General features: G+C 46.9%; 1 protein-coding gene across 1 annotated transcript; it reads left to right on the forward strand.

Annotated features, from left to right (window-relative positions):
• Positions 1-483: 483 nt before the first annotated feature.
• Positions 484-19,616, forward strand: FBXL18 (F-box and leucine rich repeat protein 18; the record flags this gene model as incomplete). The annotated part of the gene is given in 6 exon segments (XM_082490631.1): positions 484-549; positions 551-769; positions 1,944-2,144; positions 3,039-4,579; positions 7,421-7,639; positions 19,398-19,616. Coding segments are annotated over 6 exon segments (2,403 nt in total). The 3' UTR covers positions 19,555-19,616.
• Between the last annotated feature and the right edge of the window lie 3,081 nt (positions 19,617-22,697).

Genomic DNA, 22,697 nt, shown 5'->3' on the forward strand with positions numbered 1-22,697 from the left:
CCACAGCATGAACCGGGAGAGGATCATTCTCTCAAATGCCCTGCTGCTCCCTGGAAAACGAGGGTGCTAACGCAGCGAGCGCCCCGGGGGCCGCACAACGGCCTTTGTGGCAGTGTCGCTCTGCCCTCCCCTTCCCAGTCACCTCACAGGCTGTAAATCCTGACAGGGCAGATTTACATTTTTGGAGCCGACTCAGGGCTTTGCGGGGCGCGGGCCTGGTGTGACTCAGCTGCCGGGGTGGCAGAGGGCCCGTGGCTGGCAGCCACTGAAGGCGGAGGAGGCTGAGCAGCCGCTAGCCTGGCTCCCACTGTCTCCCATGCCTCAGCACTGCCGGCCTGGGGGCAGAGGAGCCAGACCCGCTGAACAAGCCGGATTTCACCTCCGCACCCGCTCGGGGCAGAGAGCTGCCGCCCTTAAGACGAGGCCTCCCTCAGAGACGGCTAAACTGCGAAGGGACGGCACAACTGAGGCGGGTACCCCAACATGGACCCGCCACTCCCATCATGGCGGCGCCGCTCTCAAGATGGCGCCGAGCGACGGCCGGCGCCTTCCCGCCGCACCCGGCGCCACGCTCAAGATGGCGGCGCGGGGTGGCCGAGGGGAAGGCGGGGGTGTGGCGAGCCGCGGAAGCCGGGTCATGGCAGCGCCGGAAGAACCGTGCGGCGGCCGGGCCGGCGAGGAGCCAGGCCGGGACGCGGCCGGTTTGAGCGTTTCTCAGGGGAGGCGGCGGCGGGACCGCGCGGCCGCCGCCATGTTCCGCTGTGGAGAGGTGAGCTGGGGCGCGGGGGGGCCCTCTTCCCGCCCTCCGTCTCCCCCTCCGCCCCGGCCCCTCGGAGGGCCGTTAACCGGAGCTCGTCCGCCGCCGTCTCCTTGGGCTGGGGCTGGGGCTGGGGGGAGCCGGGCTCCCCTCAGGGATGGGGGTGAGGCGAGAGGGGCTGGAGCCGGCCGCGGGGGCGGTGAGGAGACTCGAATGGCGGCCGGCACCGGCGGTCCCTCTCCCCGCGGGCTGCCCGGCGGCGTGGGAAGGCCCCGGGGAGCCGGTTCTTGGGGCGGGACTGCTGCCGTCTAACGGGGCCGAAATCGCTCTCCTCTGGGGTGCTTCTGTGGGGGCTTTACAGGGGCTGTAAGGTGGGATCAACTCCCCCCTTCCCTTTAGGGGATGCCATGGCATTAAGGCCAATTTGAGCTTTAGTAAAGACGGTGCTAAAGTCCCAGCCGTCCCCTTGCAGCTGCCGTTGTCATGGCGGGGTGGGCTGGGAGCTGTGTCCTGTCCCCGCACCGCACATGGCGGTGTGCACCCCCTCGCCTTCCCGTCAGGCGGTGCCGGCGGGTTTGGGGTGTCCCTCGTCACCCCAGAGTCGCGGGAAGGGAGTGTGGGGTGGAGGGCTCTCATGCCCTCTTCGGAGCCTGACTGTCAGTCGTGGGGTTTCACAGGGTTAAGGTGTGAGCGCGATGGGTGATCTGATGCTGGACTGCGGTTTTGTTTGTGTGTGTATATATATATATGGTTATATAACTCTTAAGGTTATTGAAACAGATGGCACATAGAGCGAAGATGTAGAAAGAGACTGCTGCGTTATATTTAGAAAAGAATCAGGGACGGTTGCTTTTCCAATGGCAAAGTAAGTGGCAAAAGCGGAATGAATGTAAACGTTTTCCTCCTTGTTCTAAAGCAGCCAACAGCGAAAGAGTGAGTGAAAATACTGTGGCTTTGTGTGAAGGTTTACACTACCTCCATACTGTCTTCTAAGGGAAAGATTTTGGTTTCTTCATGCAGATGGCAGTACTTAAAGATTCAAGCTTTTCTGTTTTGTCTCACTTTATAAATCTTTATGAGACTCGGGTCATCTATTTTCTTACAAGCTTTGCTGAAGTTTCTGAGCTAGTAGCTTTTCTTTTCTTTTTTTTTCTTTTTTCTTTTTCTTTTTTTTTTTCCCCACCAGGAGATCATAAGTGGAGAGAGCGAGGAGGAAAGTAATGGCGTCAACTTGATGGAGTTCTCAGATGAGATCCTTTTGCACATCCTCAGCTATGTCCCTTGCACAGACCTTGTCCTGAACGTCAGGAGAACCTGCAGGAAACTTGCAACGCTTTGCCTTGACAAGAGTCTAACACATACAGTTTTACTTCAGAAAGACTATAAGGTGGGGAGAGTAGCTTGCTTCTTCTGTTAGCTGTGAAGACAAATCTGACTTCTGAAAAAATGCCAAGAAGTAGAACTTTCCAGTGTGTCTGCATAAATGAACTGCTCGTGAATTCTGAAATCAAATAAACAATAAACTGTTTTATAAAAGCATTTGTTTTCCAGAATGCTTTGTTAGAACAGCTCTGTTCTCCCTTAGTTATATAAAATACCATCAGTGAAAACTATTTTCTCTGTGTTTCTGGAAGCTCAATGAAAGTAAACGTGACCTTCCATTTGTAGCTGTGGTGTGTAAAGTTACCATTTTCTCAAAATACATTTTCCATGTTGTTGTGCAAAAGAAATCCTATGCGTACTGCTGCCAGGCATGCAGTCAGCTAAGCCAGAACTTGGATATGTGTTATAACAAAAATAAAGCTTGGGAATGAAGGCTGATACGTTTTATGAGGACTATATCACCAAGTGCAGGCAAGGGGAAGCCTCTCTTACTCATTTCCAAAAGAGGAAACTGGATGAAGGAGAATGGAAACATTCTTCTTTCAATTTGAATTTCTGTAGCTAGCTAGTTCTGCTGAAATAGCTTTGCTGTTAGAAAATGGAGATGGTCTTCCAGTCCGCTATCAGTTGCTGAACAGATTTGGCCTCACAGTCAGTAATGCAGAGCTGCGCAGACTAAGAAGCTAAAGGAAGTGTAATCTTAAGAGTCCAAATCATGGCAGGCTAAGACAGCTACCAGCAGTATAATAATTCTTAGACTGTGCTAGCATCCCGAAATCTTTGGGTGAGCCACGTAATCTGAGTGCTAACCACTCTTATCCCCATTGTCAGATGGGAAACTGAGTCAGTACACACCATTGCCGTATATCTCATTGAATGTGGTTTTGTTTGAGTACAGGTAAACAAAGACAAAGTGAAGCAACTGATGAGGGATATCGGAAAAGAGATTTACCAGCTGAACATGGCTGGGTGCTATTGGCTGCCCAGTTCCACTATTGATCACGTAACACAATGCAAGAACCTGGTAAAACTCAACTTGTCTGGGTGCCACGTCACCTCTCTCCGTCTCTCAAAGATGCTGTCCACGCTCCAGCACCTGCGCTCCCTGGCGATAGATGTAAATCCGGGTTTTGATGCCGGTCAGTTAAGCAGTGAGTGTAAAGCCACTCTTAGCCGTGTCTCGGAATTGAAGCAAACCCTTTACACGCCGTCATATGGTGTCGTTCCGTGCTGCACTAGCCTTGAGAAACTGCTGCTTTATTTTGAGATCCTTGATCGCTCGCGAGAAGGATTTATGCTCTCTGGGCAGCTAATGGTAGGTGAGAGCAATGTGCCCCATTACCAGAACCTCCGTGTCTTCTATGCCAGGCTGGCTCCTGGCTACGTTAATCAGGAGGTGGTGAGGCTGTACTTGGCGGTGCTAAGTGATCGGACACCTGAGAACCTTCACGCCTTCCTTATTTCTGCCCCTGGTAGCTTTGTGGAGACGGGAGCTACTAAAAACCTCCTGGACTCTATGGCTCGAAACGTACGTCTGGATGCTTTACAATTGCCCAAAGCCTGGATTAATGGCTCTGGGCTCCTGCAACACTTGAAGTTCAACAACCCTTTCTACTTCAGCTTTAGCCGATGCACCTTATCTGGTGGTCACCTGATCCAGAGGGTTATTAATGGCGGGAAGGATCTTAAAAGCTTGACCAGTTTGAATCTCAGTGGCTGCGTTCACTGTCTGGCTCCGGAGTCCTTGTTTCGAAAAGCAGAAGATGACATTGACAGTAGCATTCTGGAAAGCCTGGTAGTGTCTTGCTGCAACCTGAGACACCTCAACCTCTCTGCAGCTCACCATCACAGCTCAGAAAGCATAGGGAATCACTTGTGCCAGCTTCTCTCCAGGCTAAAGCACCTGCTCTCGTTAGCGCTACCGGTTTGCTCCATCACAGACGTTGCTGCAAACGTGGAAAAGCCTCCCACGGCGTCTAATTTGGTGCCCCAAACATTTGGAAGGAAAGTTCGGATTGGGATACAGACATATCCAAAGAACTTAGCGGGCCAGGCAAATCAGAAGATAGAGTCTTCGGTATTCTGGGTTCTGATGGGAAGCCTCCGATTTTTGGAAACCTTGGAAATAATTGGGTCCAGTTTTTCTTCTGCCATGCCCCGCAACGAGCCAGCAATTCGGAACTCATTGCCTCCTTGTGTCCGGGCACAAAGCGTGGGGGATTCAGAGGTGGCTGCCATTAGCCAATTGACTTACTTGCAGAGCCTCACCTTAGCACAACTGCCAAATATTCTTACTGGCTCTGGGCTTATTAGCATCGGAATGCAGTGCCAGCATTTGCGGACTCTTTCGTTGGCCAACCTGGGCATGATGGGGAAAGTGGTCTATATGTCTGCTCTCATGGACATGCTGAAATACTGCAAGTGTTTGAGAGATCTCAGGTGAGGGGCTGCCATTTAATGTCTCCATTTTGTTTGTGGATCTCTAGAAATGTAGTGTGTGGTTTGTTGTGGCTAGTGTGAAAGCTGCAAGCGTTCCTGTTCTGGTGAAAAGTAGATGCAATGGCTTGAAAACTGAGTATTTTCCTTCCTGGCTTGTGGAAGGCATCGCATGCTGTCCTTGAGAGCTCAGGATATGCCCTTTCACCAGTGTTTTAAGAGCAAAAATTCTCTGTGCTGCAACTGCCTTCCTTTTAGATAAGGAAGAGTGGATGCTGCAAATTTGGGAGCTAGCAGTGTGTCGGGGCTAGGTGAAATACTACATGCCTTTGCTGACTTTTTGGCTTTGTGTACACGTACATCTCTTAAATTTCCAGGAAGGAAGAGACTCCTACAATACCTAGATAATGTAGAGATCTCCTCAGGTTTCCCAATGAGATGTTTTTCTGCCTTTGGTTTGTATTAAAGTCTTGCCTCTTTATTTTTTAATTTCTTTTTCTTTTCTTGATAATATATTGAGAATGTTCCAAATGTTAGAGTTTGTCCTGTTGATGTTCCTCTCCTGGTAGGATTTAAAGGATCCTACTAAGGATCTGATCCTAAAGGGTGCATAAAGGAGCTTCACAGTAGCCAAAATGTGCTTATGAAAGCAAAGAGCATGAACTGTGATGGCGTCCTTGTGCCAGTCCATACGAACAAAAATGTTATTACTTCAGAAAGGTGCTTTTTTCCTTCTTTTTTTTTTCCCTAAATCAGCTTCTCTTGGTGAAAGTGCTAGAACTGTCAGTCCCGTTGTCCTCTCTTCACTAAATGGGTCTAAAACACCTAACAGTAGTAACAGCAAGGTCACTCCTGTGATCACAAAGGCAGTCGGTGTGACTGAAATTATTGCTCATCAGCTAAGACTGGTGTTTGTGTGCACGTTTCTAATCCATTGCAATAGTGAAAGGAGCCAGGGTGGCTAAAACACCTCAGGGAGGGTTTTCCTTTTCCACCACTTCCCATTTATGACAGGCAAGGAGCGTGTTGGTCTTTCACCCCAGGGATGGCGGCTGTTGGAAATTCAGTTGCTTAATGGCTTGGGTCAACTGAATGTATCTTTAACCTTCAGGAGAATAAATAGCCGTGGAAGAACTAAGATCTGGGGAAAGGAGGTTTGGGTGTGCAGTGTGCTTCGCTCAGTCTAGGCCCTGTAGTTTTCGGAGACTTTGAAATGGAGGCCCAGAGCGATAAAGATGAGAGGCAGCGTAGAGCCTTGAATAAAGGACGAACAAGGGTGTTTCCTTGTAACAGCCAAGTGTTTCGATGTAAGCTGTCATTGTTCTTTCTTGAGTAAAGTCTAAGGTTTTATATAGGTTTAAGAGGATTTTAATGTTTAGCACTTCCTCCTGATAATGTAGCTTCCTTTTCATTTGCCTAATTCTCTGCGCTTCCACCCTTTTTCCCCTCCCCATTTTTCAGGCTGAGAAAGTAGTTTAAGGGAATATTCCAAAGCAACATTGTCATCTAGTGAGTGAAAGGCAGTATTGCAAGTATGGCTGTCGTGTCACAGAGATGAATTTAGAAACCTGCTGTGAGTTTGCAAGGGCTTCTGTGCTTTTTTGGCCTAAACTCACGATGGACCAGTGATGCTGTTGAAAAATTGGAGAGGCTTCCCGCTTCCTCAATATTAATTATAAGCCATTACCCAAAGTACTCGTGGGGTCTTAGGATCTCTTCAGGCAATGCTACCTGACCAGCGGTCACAGGCTGAGACTCTGAAACAGAATTTATCAATTAACAGGATTAAGTTGCTGAGATACCCTCGCATACTACGAAAGCCTGCGCAGAGATTATCCAGATCAGGTTGGGACCGACAGCTTGTTATCACCTAATGGATTAACCTTCTTGGAGCTCTTGGCCTTGCTGACCCAATGACTGAGATTCCAAGTGCTCTGAGGCCCTGAAGGAAATCTGCACTAAGCAGACGTATTCTTCTGGTGACGCTGGCCCTGAGCAGGTTCTGCTTCTTGCAGACTGGATTATGTGAGGGATTCATGCAGTTATGCTGCTAGTTAAAACATGGGGCCCTTGTTGGTTATGTATGGCTTCTCCACGTCATTTTGTTGTCCTGCTCTGGGCTGTGACGTAAGATTGTGGATAGACATGATAAAAAATCCTGTCTTTCTTCTCTGAGCCAGATCTTTAAGATAAAGGTTGGATTGATGATGTTTCTTCTGCCTGTGGGAGAGCAGTAGCTTTGATCCTTTGCCATCCTCTGACCAGGGAGGGCTGGTTGTGGCCGCCCTGTTGGCTCAGAGGCCTAAGTTCTGTATCACCATGGTGAATTTTTCATGCCTGCTTCTCTCGAGGCAGTAAACTGAAGATGTAGTTTGATCAGTGTTTGGTGCACTGGAGCAGTAAGTCCCTAAATCCACATCAGCTGCTCAGTGGATGTCAGGTAGCAAAAGCCAGGCTGTGCTTGTCATGAGACCAGAATGGATCTGCTGGTCAGATCTAAGGCCCAACATGCTTTGTGGAAAACTTGTAAAACCAGGGTTATTCCCTGTGGGCGCTGGAATTCTGCAGTTCAGGGCCCTTCTGCCTACTCGTGTCCTTGTCCTTTAGCACACACCATTCCAGAGTAACTAGCAAGCAAGAGGTCTGAGCTTGCAACGTTGGGTCTGTTATGCCATACCGCTGGCACAAGCAGGTAGAAGGTTACCACATGTGTAAGTGACACAGGCGGTGGGCGACACTGGTTGCACCATTTGCTGGCCCCCCATGAATGTGCTATCTTCCCTCTTGTCTGAAAGCAGCTCAAGCATGAATTGCCCGTTGACTTGGTTTTGTTTATTCTTGCAGGCTGGAACAGCCGTACTTCTGTGCGGGCGCCCAGTTCTTCCAGGCACTGAGTCATTGCTCCTCTCTCCAGCGGCTTTGCATCGTCTCCCGGAGTGGGACTCTGCAGTCTGACGCAGTGATGTCATTCATGGCCAACTGCCTTGAGGTCATCATGTGCCACATGTTTATGGGAGAATCTCTTACCGTTTGCAAAAATCTCCAGCAATCTATTGTCCGGAGGTGAGTGCAGAAAAGGGTTGATGTGGGATTTCTGGAGCTGTTGAAGATTTATCTCCATTTCCTCGCTTGCCAAGGTTTATATGGCTTGGAGCACTTGTTCCAAGAAGCTAATAGGTACTGTGTAACTGCTTGGCACATGAACTAGCCTCTTATTTTAATAACAGTGAATCAGTGAAATATTTGAAGGTATTATATGAATTTTTGATTCCATTCCCACCCATGTTCTCTGCAGTTCCGTTGGCTGAGTTGAAGTTCTGGATGTAAAGCTCCATCATAAATCAAATGACACTTTTTGTGTAAACAAAACATCTGCCGACATTTTAAGTACTGAGAGATTTGACCTTGAAGCTTTCCTCCTTTCCCACAAGTGACTAAGATAATTCTCCGTCCTCTAATCACTTGTAAATGTCACTTACTGATAATCCCCTGGCAGTGCAATTCAAAGCCTTTAAAGGGTTGTTGTGAAGGGTTTTTCTTCGGGGGGTTTGCGTGTGGGGGAGAATTGGTACAAACTGCCTTTGCACGTTTGGCAGTTCTTAAATGCTTTTGCTTGGCCCCTTGCAGTGTTCTGAGGCTCACGTGGTGGGAAACGTTTGTGTGTGAGCCGTGAATTGCATTTGAAAAGAGAGCTTTTAATTACGCTTGGCATTTTGAAATCTTCTAATAGTGGCAGTCATCTTACAAAATATTTCCCATGCAACAGACTTTCCATTATTATTTTTTTTTCTATAAGGATTTTTCTCCGCCTTCAGTCTGTTTTCTTTGTCACCTACTGTTGCTTTTCCCTGTTAAGCTCTAATAAAAATTTCAAATCACACGGCATTATTATTGCATCCTAAAGGGTGCTCCTCCCCCCAGCCTTTCTCCAGCTTCAAACTGACTTATTACACTTGGCTTGTTTCCGCGGATCAGATCCAGAAGAGCCTATGACTATATTAGCTACCTACCAAACTGCACACGAGATTGTTTGTTACTGCCTCTAAAAGGCTCAGTGTCCTTCTGGGAGAGTAATTGTTGGAAACATCTAAGTAAATTCCTTGTGATGTGACAAGGGTTCTTTGAGTTTGTTTTTCACAGAGCTTCATATCTGTGAAAACATTTCTTGGTGGATTTCAGTTGTGCTTTGGGGATCCTTAGAAACAACCAAGAACCCGCAGTTCCCATTTCTTATTTTGCCCTCCCCTCTGAGATGCCATTGCAACACTGGCCAAAATGTTAATGTTCGCTTACTGAGCAGAAATACGCTGTTCTGCAGTCTTTTCTCCATCTTTTTCTCTGTTGTGGATGGATTCTCACTACATTCTGTACCTCTGAATAATTTAAACCCTGGGAACTTTCCAAAGAGCAGTTGATGCCTCGTGGAAATGTTAAAAACTATTTTTATATTTAGCGGCAGTTCTGGCTGTCATACTATTTTTCTTCTTTTGTATTTTATTAATAGAGACGTTTGTATGGAAACAGGATTTTTGAAGTGTTGGGGTTGTGTTTTTTTTTTTTTCCCCCCGAAGAGAGCATCTGCTCCTACTGCAAATTCTACACCTGAAGTCATAATCCTCTATGACATTGTAATTGGTGGCTCTGGAAACGATTTTGATGTCACGTAAGATTATGACTTCAGGAGGAGGATAAGCAGTGGGAGCAGATGCTCTCCTAAGCAACAAAGATCCTGTTCTCATGCAACTGTCTCTAGTAATAAAAGGGAAGGAACAAAATACAGAAAACGATGTGTAAGCAAAGCCTGGAGTCTTCCACGAGCCATCAGTGAGGCTTTAACCACGTGACTTTTCCAGTGATCCCATTCTCATCTTTGCACAAATGTGCCTTCAGATGGGGTCAGGAATTGACTTTCTCTTGACTGCATTTTGTCTGCTGCTCCAAGGGCAGAGAGACGTGTGAGCTAGTTCATTGCTTAAACCTGTGGATAAGGCCCTAATTCATGCAGTATGGCTTCCTCTAAAAATGTGCTGCTAGTGCTTCTTTAATCCAAGTTTTAAATTGGAAGAGCCCATTGGGCAGCAAGCCTGAAGTTATATATCCTTTGCCAGAATGAAATAAGGTGATATTTTTTCTTTTTTTTTTTTTTTTTTTTTTTTTTGAAAGTGTGGAGATGCTGCGTCTGCGGGAAAAACGTGGAGAGTAGAAAACATGGAGAGCGGGTGGGAAGGAGGAGGCGAGAGCAGGGATGACAAGGCTGTGAACCTTTATTTTTTTCCTCCCTTTCTTGAGCTGGGGGAATTGATCCATATTCCTCAGGTCCCATTAAAGGTTAGAGTTCCCATTTTAGGGCTATGGAGATGGCCTTGTTTAGGCTGAGAGCAGCCAAGTGATTGCTGGTTTTGAACAGGGAGATGGGGCCAAAGTGACTCTCACTCTCCCAATGCCTCTAAAAAGAGAAGAAATGCGAGTGGGAACTGGAAAGGCTTAGGGCTGGGCATAGACCAGCAGTTTGCTGCAGGTGGTAGGGCCGGGAGGGCTTGAAAATGCAGTCTCGTGCAGTGCACTCCTTTTTCAGAGGTGGATGTGCGGGAGGGTTCAGATCACAGAATAGGAGGATGGGACAGATTTGGGGAGAAAAAACTGGTTTCAGCTGCCAAGTTGTACTGGAAGATGGTGTATATACAGGGTGTGGTGATGGGGGCATGGGCATTAAATCTCCTGCATCACACTGATGGCTTAAAGCTTGAATTGATTCTCAAACTCTTCCCCTTGACTGTAAAATAAGGATCGTATTATGTATTTCTGTTCTACTGGCCCCAAAAGAGAGTTGTTCTCATGTCTGTTAGTCTTGTGACAGCTCTAAACCAGGCCCTGTGGTGGCCAGCTTTCTTGTGGGCAGTTTTCTGGTTGAAGTTTGCTGCTATTTGGGACAGATTAGTTTACATATTTAAGTTATTAAAAGCCTCTGATTCAGTTCTGCCTCTTTTGCAATTAAATACACTAAGCAGAACAGCACTCATCTGGAGCCCTCATCAGCAAACAAGAGGCTTGCAAGGGCAAGGTCTCCTCTGAGCTTTAGAGAAGACTGTTTCCCTCTGGGCAGATAAATCATTGCAGTGTTTTTCTTTATTCTTTTTTCTTCTGTGTGAATGGGAGGGGTAATCTCCTTTATGGTTCAGGGAGATACTCTGTGCACATAAGAAGGGCCCAGTGGTTAGAGTGGAAGATGTGGCTTGAGTGATCCATATCCACTTCCCTGTTCTTCCTCAGATTTCACATGTGACAGTGGTCTAGTCTCAGTTTCTCTGTAAAATGACTTTTTTTTTTCCTGTCACATGGTGCTCAGCTGCTGCCACATTTCAGATAGTAGTGGATCTAACGAAAACAATGTTTTCCCTTTTATGCTTGCACCCTAACTTTGCCAAAGTGCTTGGCTCCAAGCGCGTGTTGTCTTTGTTTAAATAGCTCTTCTGTTACAACCACTGCAGCGGTAATTCCAGAAACGCTAAAATACCACAATTTGTGGATCCACGTTGTAGGTTGAAGTGTGACCCCAGACCTGTTGCTGCGCAAAGAAGCTTCTTTGCTGAAAAGGGAGATTTGCTTCTCCCTTTTGGGCTGAGTTGCTGTGCTGGGATTCTTTCTAAATGCTTGCGAAGAGCTGACGTGTCCAAAGCTCGGTCGGGGGGGGACGGGGTGTGCTTCGAACAGCTTTCCCCGACGTTTTCCACACTGTTATTTTGTGAAAGAGTCAGTAGATGGAGCTGTGGCCTATGGAAGGTGTCCCACTGCTTACTGATGTGTTGCATGCTAAATAATCGTATTTATATGCCTGTTTTTCTCTGCCTCAGAAATCTTGCGGGCAAGGAATTTGGATGACTTCAGGATTGCACAGCTACACGGTGTGGTTAGTGGGCACTTCCCAAACGTGCAGGAGAAGTTGCTTTCCTAGTGAAGCTTACCAGGAGAAAACATGCTGGAAGAGGGGATGGGAAATGCTTTGGCAAATACCCCTTGGCCTCAAGGACAGATTTTATTTTCCAGCATGTTCCTTTAGAATTTTGTCAGGTTTAGCTTAAGTGTTTTGATAGCTCCTATCATTGTAATGATTTCAAGGACTCTACAACACCAGACAATACAAGCCTGTGAAAAGTCCTTGAAAAAACACCTTGTAAAAGATCAAGAAAGCAATGGTAAAAAAGAAAAACCCAAAGTAAAACAAAAAATCTCTGGGAGCGTGATGTCATTAGGGATTCTTCATACATAGGGGAAAAGTGTCAAGGCATAGAGGTGAGTTGTGATTTATAGAAATGCAATCCAAGGGAAGCCATGGTAGAGAGCGTAATCGGGAAGCGAAAGATTACAGTGCAGCTGAAGTGTGTTTTGGGGAGGTGGGTGGGTAGCTGGGCTCAGCTCCTCACCTCTCCCAAAAGCGCTGTTGTCGTCTCCTGGGGTCTGATAGCTGTTGGGAGAAGGTGCAGGGGGCTGGGGCTGGCTGGGGTCCTGCTGCAGCATCCCCCAAGAGCTGCGGGGTGGGGAGTGGGGGGCTGGCAGTCCTAGCTCAAGCTCTCTGCCCCTGTTCTCTGAGCCACAGTGGCTACTTGTCTCCAGCAAATGGCTTTGCAAAGTGAGTCTGCGACTCGGGTGACTCTGAGGGTTAACCAGTGCTGGAAAGTGCAGAGAATTTTACTGGTTTAGGACAGTCTGCCTGTTCTAGGGATCCAAGACCCAGAGAAGGAGAAACACTGACTTAACCTTCCTTCTTCTGCCTGTGTCAGGTATGACCACCACTTAGTTTGAAGTGACTTTCACAATAGGACTCCTGCCACTTTCCAGGAATAGCTATTTCAGTCTGAATTAGATCTTACTATACAAGCTTCTGTAGCATTACCTAATTTTCCCTTGCTTGTTTATTGTCCTTTTTTTGACATGAAACTCGTGGCTGGATCTTACCTTTTCTTAAACTGCTGATTCCAGTGGCCCTGTGTGGCTGCGAGAGCCGGGATGCTCGCTGAAGGGATGAAGCACCCTCCTGGGATTCAGCTGCAGAAACAGGGCTTCCAGGTGGGAGCATGGGGGTGAAACTGAGTATTTGGAAAGTGCTGAGTGAGCCAGTCCCTCTCCTGGCATTTAGCACAGGGCTGAACTGTCACAAATTAATTTTTGCTTACCTTGGAGCTAAGCATTCCACCCTCCCTTGCTGCTGTTGCCCTGGATATCCCTGCAGTATTCCTCTTGCCTGGATTCTCACTGTGGGCTCGGCCTCAGAAAAAGCCTTTCTGGCGAATCCTTTTTACTGTTAGATTGGGTGGGAGGGGGCTGTTAGGGCAGTAAGTCAGTGAAAGATCATCATTGAATTCAGCAGAGTCCTCCAGCGTCCCTCCTGCACTGCCCACCTGACTGCTGCGATTGTATTGACACTGCAAAAAGCTGGTATTAGCACCTAGGGCTTACTTGAGATTTTCAAGCCGTTTTTGCATCCCTTCACCACCTTCTTTTCCTTCTGACCTTGAAAAAGTCCCTTTCGGCACACTGCTGGCTTTCCTGGATCCCAGAGCCAGCACGGTAGCTGCCAATCCCACTCCGCTAGCCTAAGCATGTTGTGGGCTCAGGCCCTGCGTCTGATTGCAGAAGACTTAATGTATTGCTAGGCTGGTATAGTGAATCATTAGCATCCTGTTCCAGCTTTCATTGTCTGTTTCATTTCCTGCTCTTAGAAACCCCTGAATCATTCTGTCACAGACTGAATAACAAACTGCATCCTTGTCAGCTTGTGTTACCCAAGAATTCCTTGGCGGGCTTGGCGAAGGCTGACTCTGCTTGAGGTGTGGCCCGGACACCTTTGCTTTTACCAGGGATGTTGTTTATGGGTGGGTTCAAATACTTTACAAGCCAGCACAGCTTGTGGGACCATCCCCAATTTGGCACATTAATGTATCTTCGTCTGGGGGTACTAACATACTCTTTTCTATAAATGCATTCCTGTGGTTGACCCAAATGGCTTGTTCTAACTGCTAGCTCATGTGTTTTGAAGGGAATTCAGTCCTGAAACCTTCCTTAGCGGGTAGATTGGTTTGTGTGTGAAATAGGTTTGAAGGAGTGTCCTCCTCTCTCTCTTGGCTGAGAAATAATAGTGGAATAGTACTGTCGTGCTTTCTCTTCATGAGGGTGTAAAAGGCTGAACGGAAGCATTAACTGCAGCATTAAAGCATTTCCATAGTAAAATAAATCTAATTGAGCAGTTATTGCAGTAGCTTTTTAATTTGTGGAAGAGATTAGGAAATAACTTTCAGCTTGTTCTGGCAGAGCACTCCCCTAGGACATGTCCTGGGCGCTCTGGCATCGTTCTTTGGGTTCTTATTCCCTCCCCCTCTAATTGTCCGGTCACATTTGACTGATGCAGAGTTCAGCTGGCAAAATAATGTAAGAACCTCAATCTGTGAGCGTGTTTGATATAAACCCCAGTTCACAGGAGAAGTAGCAGAGTGTCATTCGTGCCTTCCAGAGAGAAACCACAGTAGAGAGATGTAATTTGCTTCTACTTGGGATGAGTCTGTCATGTATTGCTCCTTTCCCACAACACGATGCAGTGGCAGAGGATGCTGCACTGAAGATAATGGGAGAGTTGGCAGTGCTGTGCGTGGATGACTTCAGAGTCCCATCTACGCCCCTTCATGTCAGGGTGGAGGCTGTAGTGATGGGGCGTAAGGTGTGGGGAAACCTCAGGCATTGGGAGAATGCCAGTTTGTCTGTGTAGACAAGAGGGCATGGAAGACACCCTTGAAGGAAAACACTTCATGGAGGAAATACCCTCATCGTGTGGAGTTAAGAGCAACCTGAGGAATCACGACAGCCTTCCTCGTGAACTTTTGAAGTCCATTTCTGAGGTTAGAAAATGAAATCTGCTCAGCACTGATACTCTGCCAGGGTTGGAAGTGAGAATGGCACTAAGGGTCTGCTTTAGAGTCAGCCTGTGGAGGCTTTGGACCCCTCTCGAGAGGCTTCTGGAGGGTGAGTAGGGGGGGAAGGGTCCTCCCTGCTGAGGGAGGAAAGGGCCTGGGGGAATTCCACCCCCAGTTTCTTTGGTGTGGCTGGAAGATGCTCTGGAGAAGCTTCATTTTACGCTACTGTAAAGAAAGAGAGCTTTTGCAGCTCTCTGGTACTGAGTTCAGGGCATGGCCAGTGGAACAAATTTTAACTGTATCTATGGCCTTCCTGAAAAGTTGAGAAAAATGTGTGTATGTATGTTGGGTCATGCCACTTGTCAGCTGCTCCAGCTTCTCCTGGTACTTCCTCTGTTCCACTGTGCCATGCTTCAGGGATGGCAGTTTCCAGCCTGGCTCAGGTATGCTGGCTGAAGCTTTCAAGACAGATGCCACATTTGAACTTTCAGATGTGAGCAAGTCTTCCAGCGAAAACAAATTTATGCTGTGCCTGGCAGAGGATTAACAGGGTTTTTGTGCATGCGGGTAACAGAGCTGCATACATGGCAAAAAGTGAGTCGGTCTGAATTCTCTTCTCTTGGGAAACTTGCTCCTCTTGAGAAGCAGCTCAGCAGCCTGTGAGGAAAGTCTAAGTGGAGAGGGGAGAAGGAGTGCGACTGCAGCAGAGATTGGTTTGCGTTTGTGAGTGTCGTGCAAACTGGAGAGCACATCTGCTCTGTTCTGCCAAATCAAGCTTCTCCTGGTTTCTCCTTCTTTACTTTCCTTCTCTAGAGCTTCTTTTCCCATAAGCTCACCTCTGTTTGTGGAGTTAAAAAAAACTGGCCTTGAACCACTCCTGATACACCGTATTTCCTCATTTTATCTGGTACGTGCTGGTTTTGTTGCCAGTGCTTAATTATACCACCTTGTGTGCCCTTATTCCTGCTTGCCAGCTTTTGTGAATTGGGATGTGCTGAAACATCTGAATTTGGCTTAAGGCTTTTCTTAGGTTTCTCTGGAAATCTCAAGGAGAAATACATTATTCAGTCCTGAATCCTGCTTTTTTGTTCCCTTAAAAGTAACAGAAGGTAAGTTTGAGCAGCTCCTATTGCAGCGGAGGTGGTGTCTTCTGGTGTCTGTGGTGCAGGGTTACAGCGGGGCATCATCCATGGTTACAAGCTGGCTGGTGAGATTCTCCTTTGGCTTTGGGCTGCCCTTTAGCTCTATCAGCAGGTGGAGTCCTGGGGACTCACTGGCCTCTGTAGAGAGGTATGTCTGAAAACACACTGAGAGTGTTTGCCAGGAGATAACTGCATTCCAGGGAGTGACTCTTTTGTCTTGCTAAAATCGAGGAAATCTGATCAAAGTGCAGCCTTGCATTAGACTTTTTCTCTTTCTTTTTGACTTTGTCCCTGACCTACATATTGGATCCTGCCACGCTGGTTGGAAGTAATTGAGACTGTAGTGTTAGGCTATTTACCAAGCTGTTCACTTGAAAATAACCTTACTGTGTCCGGTCCACACCTGTTCTGGGATAATTTTGGAGGCAAATAACAAAGTGTCATTAACCCTTTCCGCCATGTGCAACCCGCTCAAGATCTAACTGTGGAGTGAGGTTATACCTCTGCTGATGCCAGGAGGAATTTGTGACACACGGTGCGCTTCACTGTGCGTTTCCCAGCTCCATGGATGAGTCCAGCCAGCTGCTGAAGCCAGGCCCACTATGTGTCCACATCCAAATGAGGACACTTCAGAGACCTCCTTGTAAAAGTTCCCGCTGGGTGGTTGATGGTTTGGTCTTGAGTCTGCTGGACCAGAGGCTATGCTGGAAAATATGTGTGTGTGGGGGGGGCTATTTTCTTTGTTATCCCAGTGGTTGTTTCTGATTAAAGGATCTGTTTTGAAGGGGCTGCTAGTCAGTTGCCTAGAAAACTTGCTTTCATTTAATTAATCATGATGAGTTTAGTCTGGAGGTTTTGTAGGAGAGAGCAAGCAAGCATATCCTTGGCTTCTTTCCCTTGGAAAAAAAAAAAAAGCAGGGTTTCATGTCTGAAACTGCAGCTCTTTTGTCTCCCCAGGTCAACATCCTTCTCTGTCCTTCGGGTTTTAATTTTACAAGCCATGCGCTTGCAGAGGTAGATCCAGTTTGAAGTCCATCCAGGTGTGGAATGAGGAAAGAACCGTCAAGAAGATTACAGGAGCTATTCTGCAACTCATTAACTCAATCTCTTCCCCTTCTTGTTATCTCCTCCCCATGCCTGGGGCCTTTCAAACTAGTGCTCTAAGTGCTTCTCACTTAATCTAGCCCACCTGGACAGGTGTACGAAGAAAGAATTGCCTTCCGGGGAAGGACTAAAGGAGCGTAGATTGCAGAGGGAGTCTGCTTTTGGGAACTGCTAATCCCAGTTTAACATTATGACAGCTGCTCGTTAAAATCAGGGTGTTTTTTAACAGGCAGTTAAAGGAGAGGCTTTGCACGCACATTTAGCTGAGAATAATAGTGAACCATGTGCATTTGATTTTTTTTTTTTCTTAAATCACGCAAATTGTACATGGAAAGAATTCTCCGGCGTCAACTTGCTGGGGTATGGAATTTACAAGCTTTGCAGTAACATACAGTTTCCTGTTGAGGGGGGGGAGAAAATTACAAAGCTTTCTTTTTGCCTTTTTTTTCTTTTTTTTTTTTTTTTAAGATCAAGTTCAAACCTCATATAAATCCAGCCTCTTTGGAAGGTATACTTACTGTGTTGGGTTTTTTCAGTTGTCTTGGTGGCAGATTGTCATGTAAACTTGTCTAGGTTCTCGTTTTTATAGCTACATGTAAAGGCTGCTTATAAACTACAATTTTGTATATGGTGAGAAGTCAGCATGCAGATCTAATTTGGGAGAGTCTATATACAAAGAAAGACGCAAAGGTTTCTTTGCCTTGGGGAGATGGCTGTTTCTTCCTAGCTGAACTTCAGTAAACTTGGTCTATTAACATGATTTTCTCTGCAGGACTGTGGTGTTGGATAAGAAACATGAAGAGCTGATGCAGAAGAGGAACTATCAAAGAGACATTTGCTGTATTTTATGTAATTTCACTGCAGACTTTACCAACTGCCTCCCAGATCAGCAGTTATTTGCTGGTTGATTTCTTGTAGGCAGTGCAGTAGAAGTAAGAAACTGCACAGCTCCTGCACGAGCCCCTACATCCATTCAAGGAGCAGTGTCCTTTTCTGCCAGCCCTTAGGCGTGAGGCATGAAGGGCAGGTCTGTGATGCAGAAAGATATAAAATTGCCCCGGGTAGTTTTGTTGCTGGAAATCCTTACTCCTGCAGCTACTTAGGTTCAGACAAATTAATTTAACCCACCAGGACTGAGTAACTAGCCTTGAAGCGGGAGTTTCTCTGCTACTCTTTTGGCAGCTCTACCCCAAATCATTTGTGGATGAGAACATCCTTTCTGTCTCCTGGGAAATGCCAGTCTCTGGAGGCCTTTTCTTCAGCTGACTCTATTGCTACCTGGGATTTTTGTGTGTGTTTTCAGCAGCCGAATCTCCAGCCGTTCCCTCTCAGTTTGACAGAAATCTGGCTGTTTCGGAGCTAGAGATGAGCTGGGAACTTTCCAGACACACATCTGTATAAGAGAAGTTTGTTGAGCAGTGAACTCTGCTTTTGACCCAACACAACTTGGTTCAGCCTCAAGGGACTGATGCTGCCGGTTTGACTCTGCCTCCTTTAGAGTGATAATGAACTGGCCCTTGTCACATGGTTTGGAGGAAGCATCTTGGTGGCATGGGGCTAATAGTCACAAGTCTTTTAATCTTCAGGGTGTAGCTCTTAAGATATAGCATAACTTCCCTTTACCTCCCAACTTTAAAAGACTGAACTCTTGTTATGCTACACTGAGTAATACTATTTCTCTTCCCCCATGTTCTCTTACTCACCAGGTTGCTATCATGTAGAGTACGGACTCTTTTTGTATGGCTCTTTTTACGTTGTATAAATGGCGCTAACTTTTTTTGCTGTTCTCTTCCTCTGCTCTGTAGTTATAACCCTGCTGCTCCTCTCTTATGTTGCCATATCGGGCCTCTCGCTTGCAAGGTCTGGGATGTGTGCCGGAAGGCAGATCCAGTGGTGTGACGTTGGCAAGAAGAGCTGGGAGGGCAGGAGGAGAATGCAGATTTCTCTAAGAGAGGACCAAAAGTCTGAGGCTGTAGATTCAGAAGCTGGAACCCAAAACTGAAGTGGCAAACAGGGATACATGTGTGTGTTTCTGTTAGGGCAAATTCCTGTGATGCCAAGACAGGTTTTCTGCAACTTGGGTTAAAAAGGAGGCTGCAGAGTGTGTGTGTGTGCATGTGCGCTTATCTGCAGATCTAAGCTTTCTAAACTTGCCTGTGCTCTAATTGCAGAGCATAGACTCTGCTTGCAGAACAAGCCGGCCTGAAGTGATAATCCCAGGCTCAGCCCCGAGGGAATGCCTGGCACTGCTTTGGCCTGATTTTCTTAATGGCTCTGCAACTTGCCGCTGGTTTGTAGGTGGTTTAAATTGTTATCTCTGAGCACCTTGCCCAGTTTGGGCAGAGCTCTCAGGATCTCTGGTCCTCTAAGAATACCTACATGTTGTGATTTATTTATTAATTTTGTAAAACTTCTTCCTCCCTCCCCATGATAGGACCAATTTGTGCTTGTGTCAGCTCGACAGACTCGCTGAAAAGGGGTGCAAGCCCAGCCTGCACTCCCTGCTGACACAGAGAGAAGAGTGGGAGACCTTGACTTCCAGCTGCCCCTCCTGCCTCCTCTGAACGACCCTTCCTTGCCCCCACCACTGCATGATCTATATCCATGCAATCCCCTTCTCTTGCACTGGAGAATTCGTATTTTTTCTCGACTAATAACCTGTGTCTGATTTAGTTTCCAGGCGGACCGCCCTGCGTTAAATGTTGTCATTTTCCCTCTGCTTCATGAGGACTTGACAGAGGTCATCAGAGATGTTCCCATGCGGCACTTGGATGAAATTACCTTGTTTAAAAGCAGAGTGGCTGAGGAACCTCCCAACTTGTGGTGGTGACTGTCACAGCATGGAAAGGACAGTCAGCATGAACACATGAAATGGCTTCTAGTTGGCCTGGATTCCCCATCTCCAGCTCCTGGCCACCTCACTGGATGCTGTACAATCACTTTAAATAGGTTCAATTGCAAAATAAAAAAAAGCTGGTCCTTTGCAGTGGGGAAACATCTATTGGATATTGCTTGCATCTGAAAATCCTGTCTCAAAGGCTTCTGGAATCTGATGAGTATTTCCTTGCGGTTAATATGAATTGTTTTGTTATTTTACTGAAGTTAAAGGTAAGAGAAACTGACCTAACGATGCTCTTTCCCCTGTGTCGCCTGGTGTATTTCCTAAGGGCCCCTGTGTACTTTGGCAGTGTGCTTTGTGATATTGATGGAAATCATTCTTTGCTTTGGTCTGGTTTTGGCAAAGTAGAAAGCCTAAGCCAGCTAAGAGGCACAAAAATGTGTTGCTCAATTGAAGTGCATCACATCTTTTCTATGTTACAAATACGCATTTGTAGTCACACACATGCAATCACAGATATTTAAAGGTTTTTTTTTTGATTGAGAGGTACCACAAGGACTCTTTTTTATTTTTTAATAACAAATAAAGGTTATTAGGGCCTCAACCATGGTATGTTCTTGCTGATGCTGTTTCCATCACTCTGGTGGAAGAAGTTCTCAGCTCTTTTGGAAATCCTTGTCCTAGGGTAGATGGTGCCTACAGTGAATAAGTTGAGGCTCAGATCTGATTTAAATGCAGTCTGTCTTGCAGTGTAGATGGAAATGTAGTGTTCCAGTTCTGTCCTTAGATCCCATGCCTTGAGCTCATGCTAATTTTAGAGATGTTATGAGGTATTTTCACAGTGTGATTTCAGTCAGCTTCTCTGCTCCACAGAACTTCCTCAGGCATCAGTAAGTGGTCTGGATCACTTTCATATTGCCTTATTTACTGAGCACTTTTGGAAACATCAGACAGCTGTACCAAAAGCTGAGTTATGAATTCCTGGAGCTACATTTCTGGGTGACAGTTGTATTCCCCTTCTGCTGCAGTTTTTTGTGGTAGCACACTGGGTCTGTCTTCTGCAAAACCTATCAACCAGAGCTGTCCAACTTGTCCACCTAATCGCTCCCTAATGCGTTGAGCCGTGCTTTCCTGGGGAGGCCCAGTGTTGTCCAAAGATGATGTCCCCATCTCCTTGTTGGCATTTTCTACACAAGATGCCATCTCCCAAATAATGTTCTGGTATCAGTCGTTCATAGGAAGCCTGGGATGATGGGATAGATTTGAGAGCAAAATGCATCTCACAGCTTTGGAGGACTTTCCCTCCTTACTTTCCCATCAGTCAGGTGTGAACTTGTCTGGAAATCTGTCTTGCTGGTGTGAATCTTGAGCCAGACTGCACTAACCCTTATGCTTGGATAGGTTATGGTGTTAATGAGCAGGTTAGTGTTAGACTTCTTCTAGCACAGGTCTGTGCATTGCTAAAGCTAACTCCTACATGCCTTTCCTCTCTGCCTTGAGTTTCTCTCCCTTCCCCACTCAGGACAGGGTGCCAGCAGCAGTCTCTGGTTTGCAGACGGTAACAAGGTGGTGAGGCCAGCTCGTGCTCCTCTGGGAATGGCTGCAGCTGAGCCACGATCGCTCCTGAAGTATTTGAGACTCTGCCTCAGGTTAGACACCATGCGGGTGAGCGTGAGGAGCTGGTGCCCTGTTCTTGGCATCCTGCCACTGTTTTCTCTCCTGCTCTCCCAGCGAGGTCGTTCTTTCTACCTCTTGTCATATTACTCACCCGTTTGAATCCCTCTCTCCCTCTCCAACATCTTTCCTCTCTCCTCCTCCCTCACTTCAGCAAATCAGATGTACTTTTTGGCAGAAACATGAGCCACTGCTCTGTCCAGTTGAAGTCACTTCAGCTCTGCCTAGTTTTTGTCCTGCTTTATTTCCTAGGATAAATAGCGAGGGTTAGGCAGCGAGCATTTGCAAAGCTGCTTTCTCCTCCTCCTTCCTCTGGTCTCAGGGCAGGGTACAGGGAGGGCTGAGGATATGGAGCCAGCTCTCTAATGTTTAATGTTCTGTCCTGTGGAGGGATCCTGATGCTTGGTACCTGCTGTAGGAGCGAGGCCATTCCTACCCTTAGCAGGGATTTCCCCTCCACATACACACTGTGGCATCAGCAAGAGTTTGGCAGAACCGCCAGCTTTCCTGTTCCTGTCCCGCTGGAAAACCTGGGCTGGGGGACAGTGGTATGCGGAAAACACCTGTTGCTTAATGGTGGTGTTAACCCTTTGCTCTTGGGGGTTAGAGTAACCTGATGAAACATGCTGTACTTAGACCTTGTGCTTGGCAAAGCGATGACCATCTGCCTGGTGTCTTGCTCGATCGGGGCAGACAATCAGGCATGTTTTATAATGCCATTATTCTGTTGCCTGGAGTATGATGTTTAGACATCTGTATTCGCACAAGCAGGTTGGCAGTCCTGATGCAAACACTACCAGTTATAATCGGGGCTAGGAAAGGTCACCCACAGGTAATAAAGATAACACCACAAATAGTGATAAAAAGCTAAAAACTCCTTCCACCCCTGACTCCCCAACTCCGGGCCAATGCTTGATATCTACTACAAAACCTCTTATGGTGAGTGAGAATTTCCGCTGCTTCTGCACTCCAGGCAGGATTCACCAGATGTTAATAATGTGCTTATTTTCTCTAAGTGCTATTTTGGCATCGGTGTTAATTACAATTTATATTCTGCAACATTTACACTGGGAAAAGAACCCACCCTAATAGTCCCCAATTGGCAGAGCCGGGCTATTAAACATAGCACCATATGTTCTGAGCAGAGCAATATATGGGACTCGGAGCCCACTCAGCGCTGAGACTCTGGCGTGCAGCATTAGAGGAGGAGAGGAGAACGGAGAGAGGGGTGTTTTGTTCCTAGCTTTTACTTAATATGAAATTCCCCCTCCTTTTCTCTGGCCTCTGTCCCCATTTCTCTAGAAATCTCCCTCCTGCTATCTGTGAGCATCTAATGAGGTGATCTCTGAGCCTGCTGATGCCACTGTCCGTAGTCTAAAATAAATGAATTCAATTACAGAAGGTGCCCTTCTCACAGGGGCTGCCTCTGCAGGTTTCCCAGTCCCTGCTGGCGTGTTTCT

Source organism: Vanellus vanellus (assembly GCF_965231255.1).
Source record: "Vanellus vanellus genome assembly, chromosome: 14".
NCBI lineage: Eukaryota > Metazoa > Chordata > Aves > Charadriiformes > Charadriidae > Vanellus > Vanellus vanellus.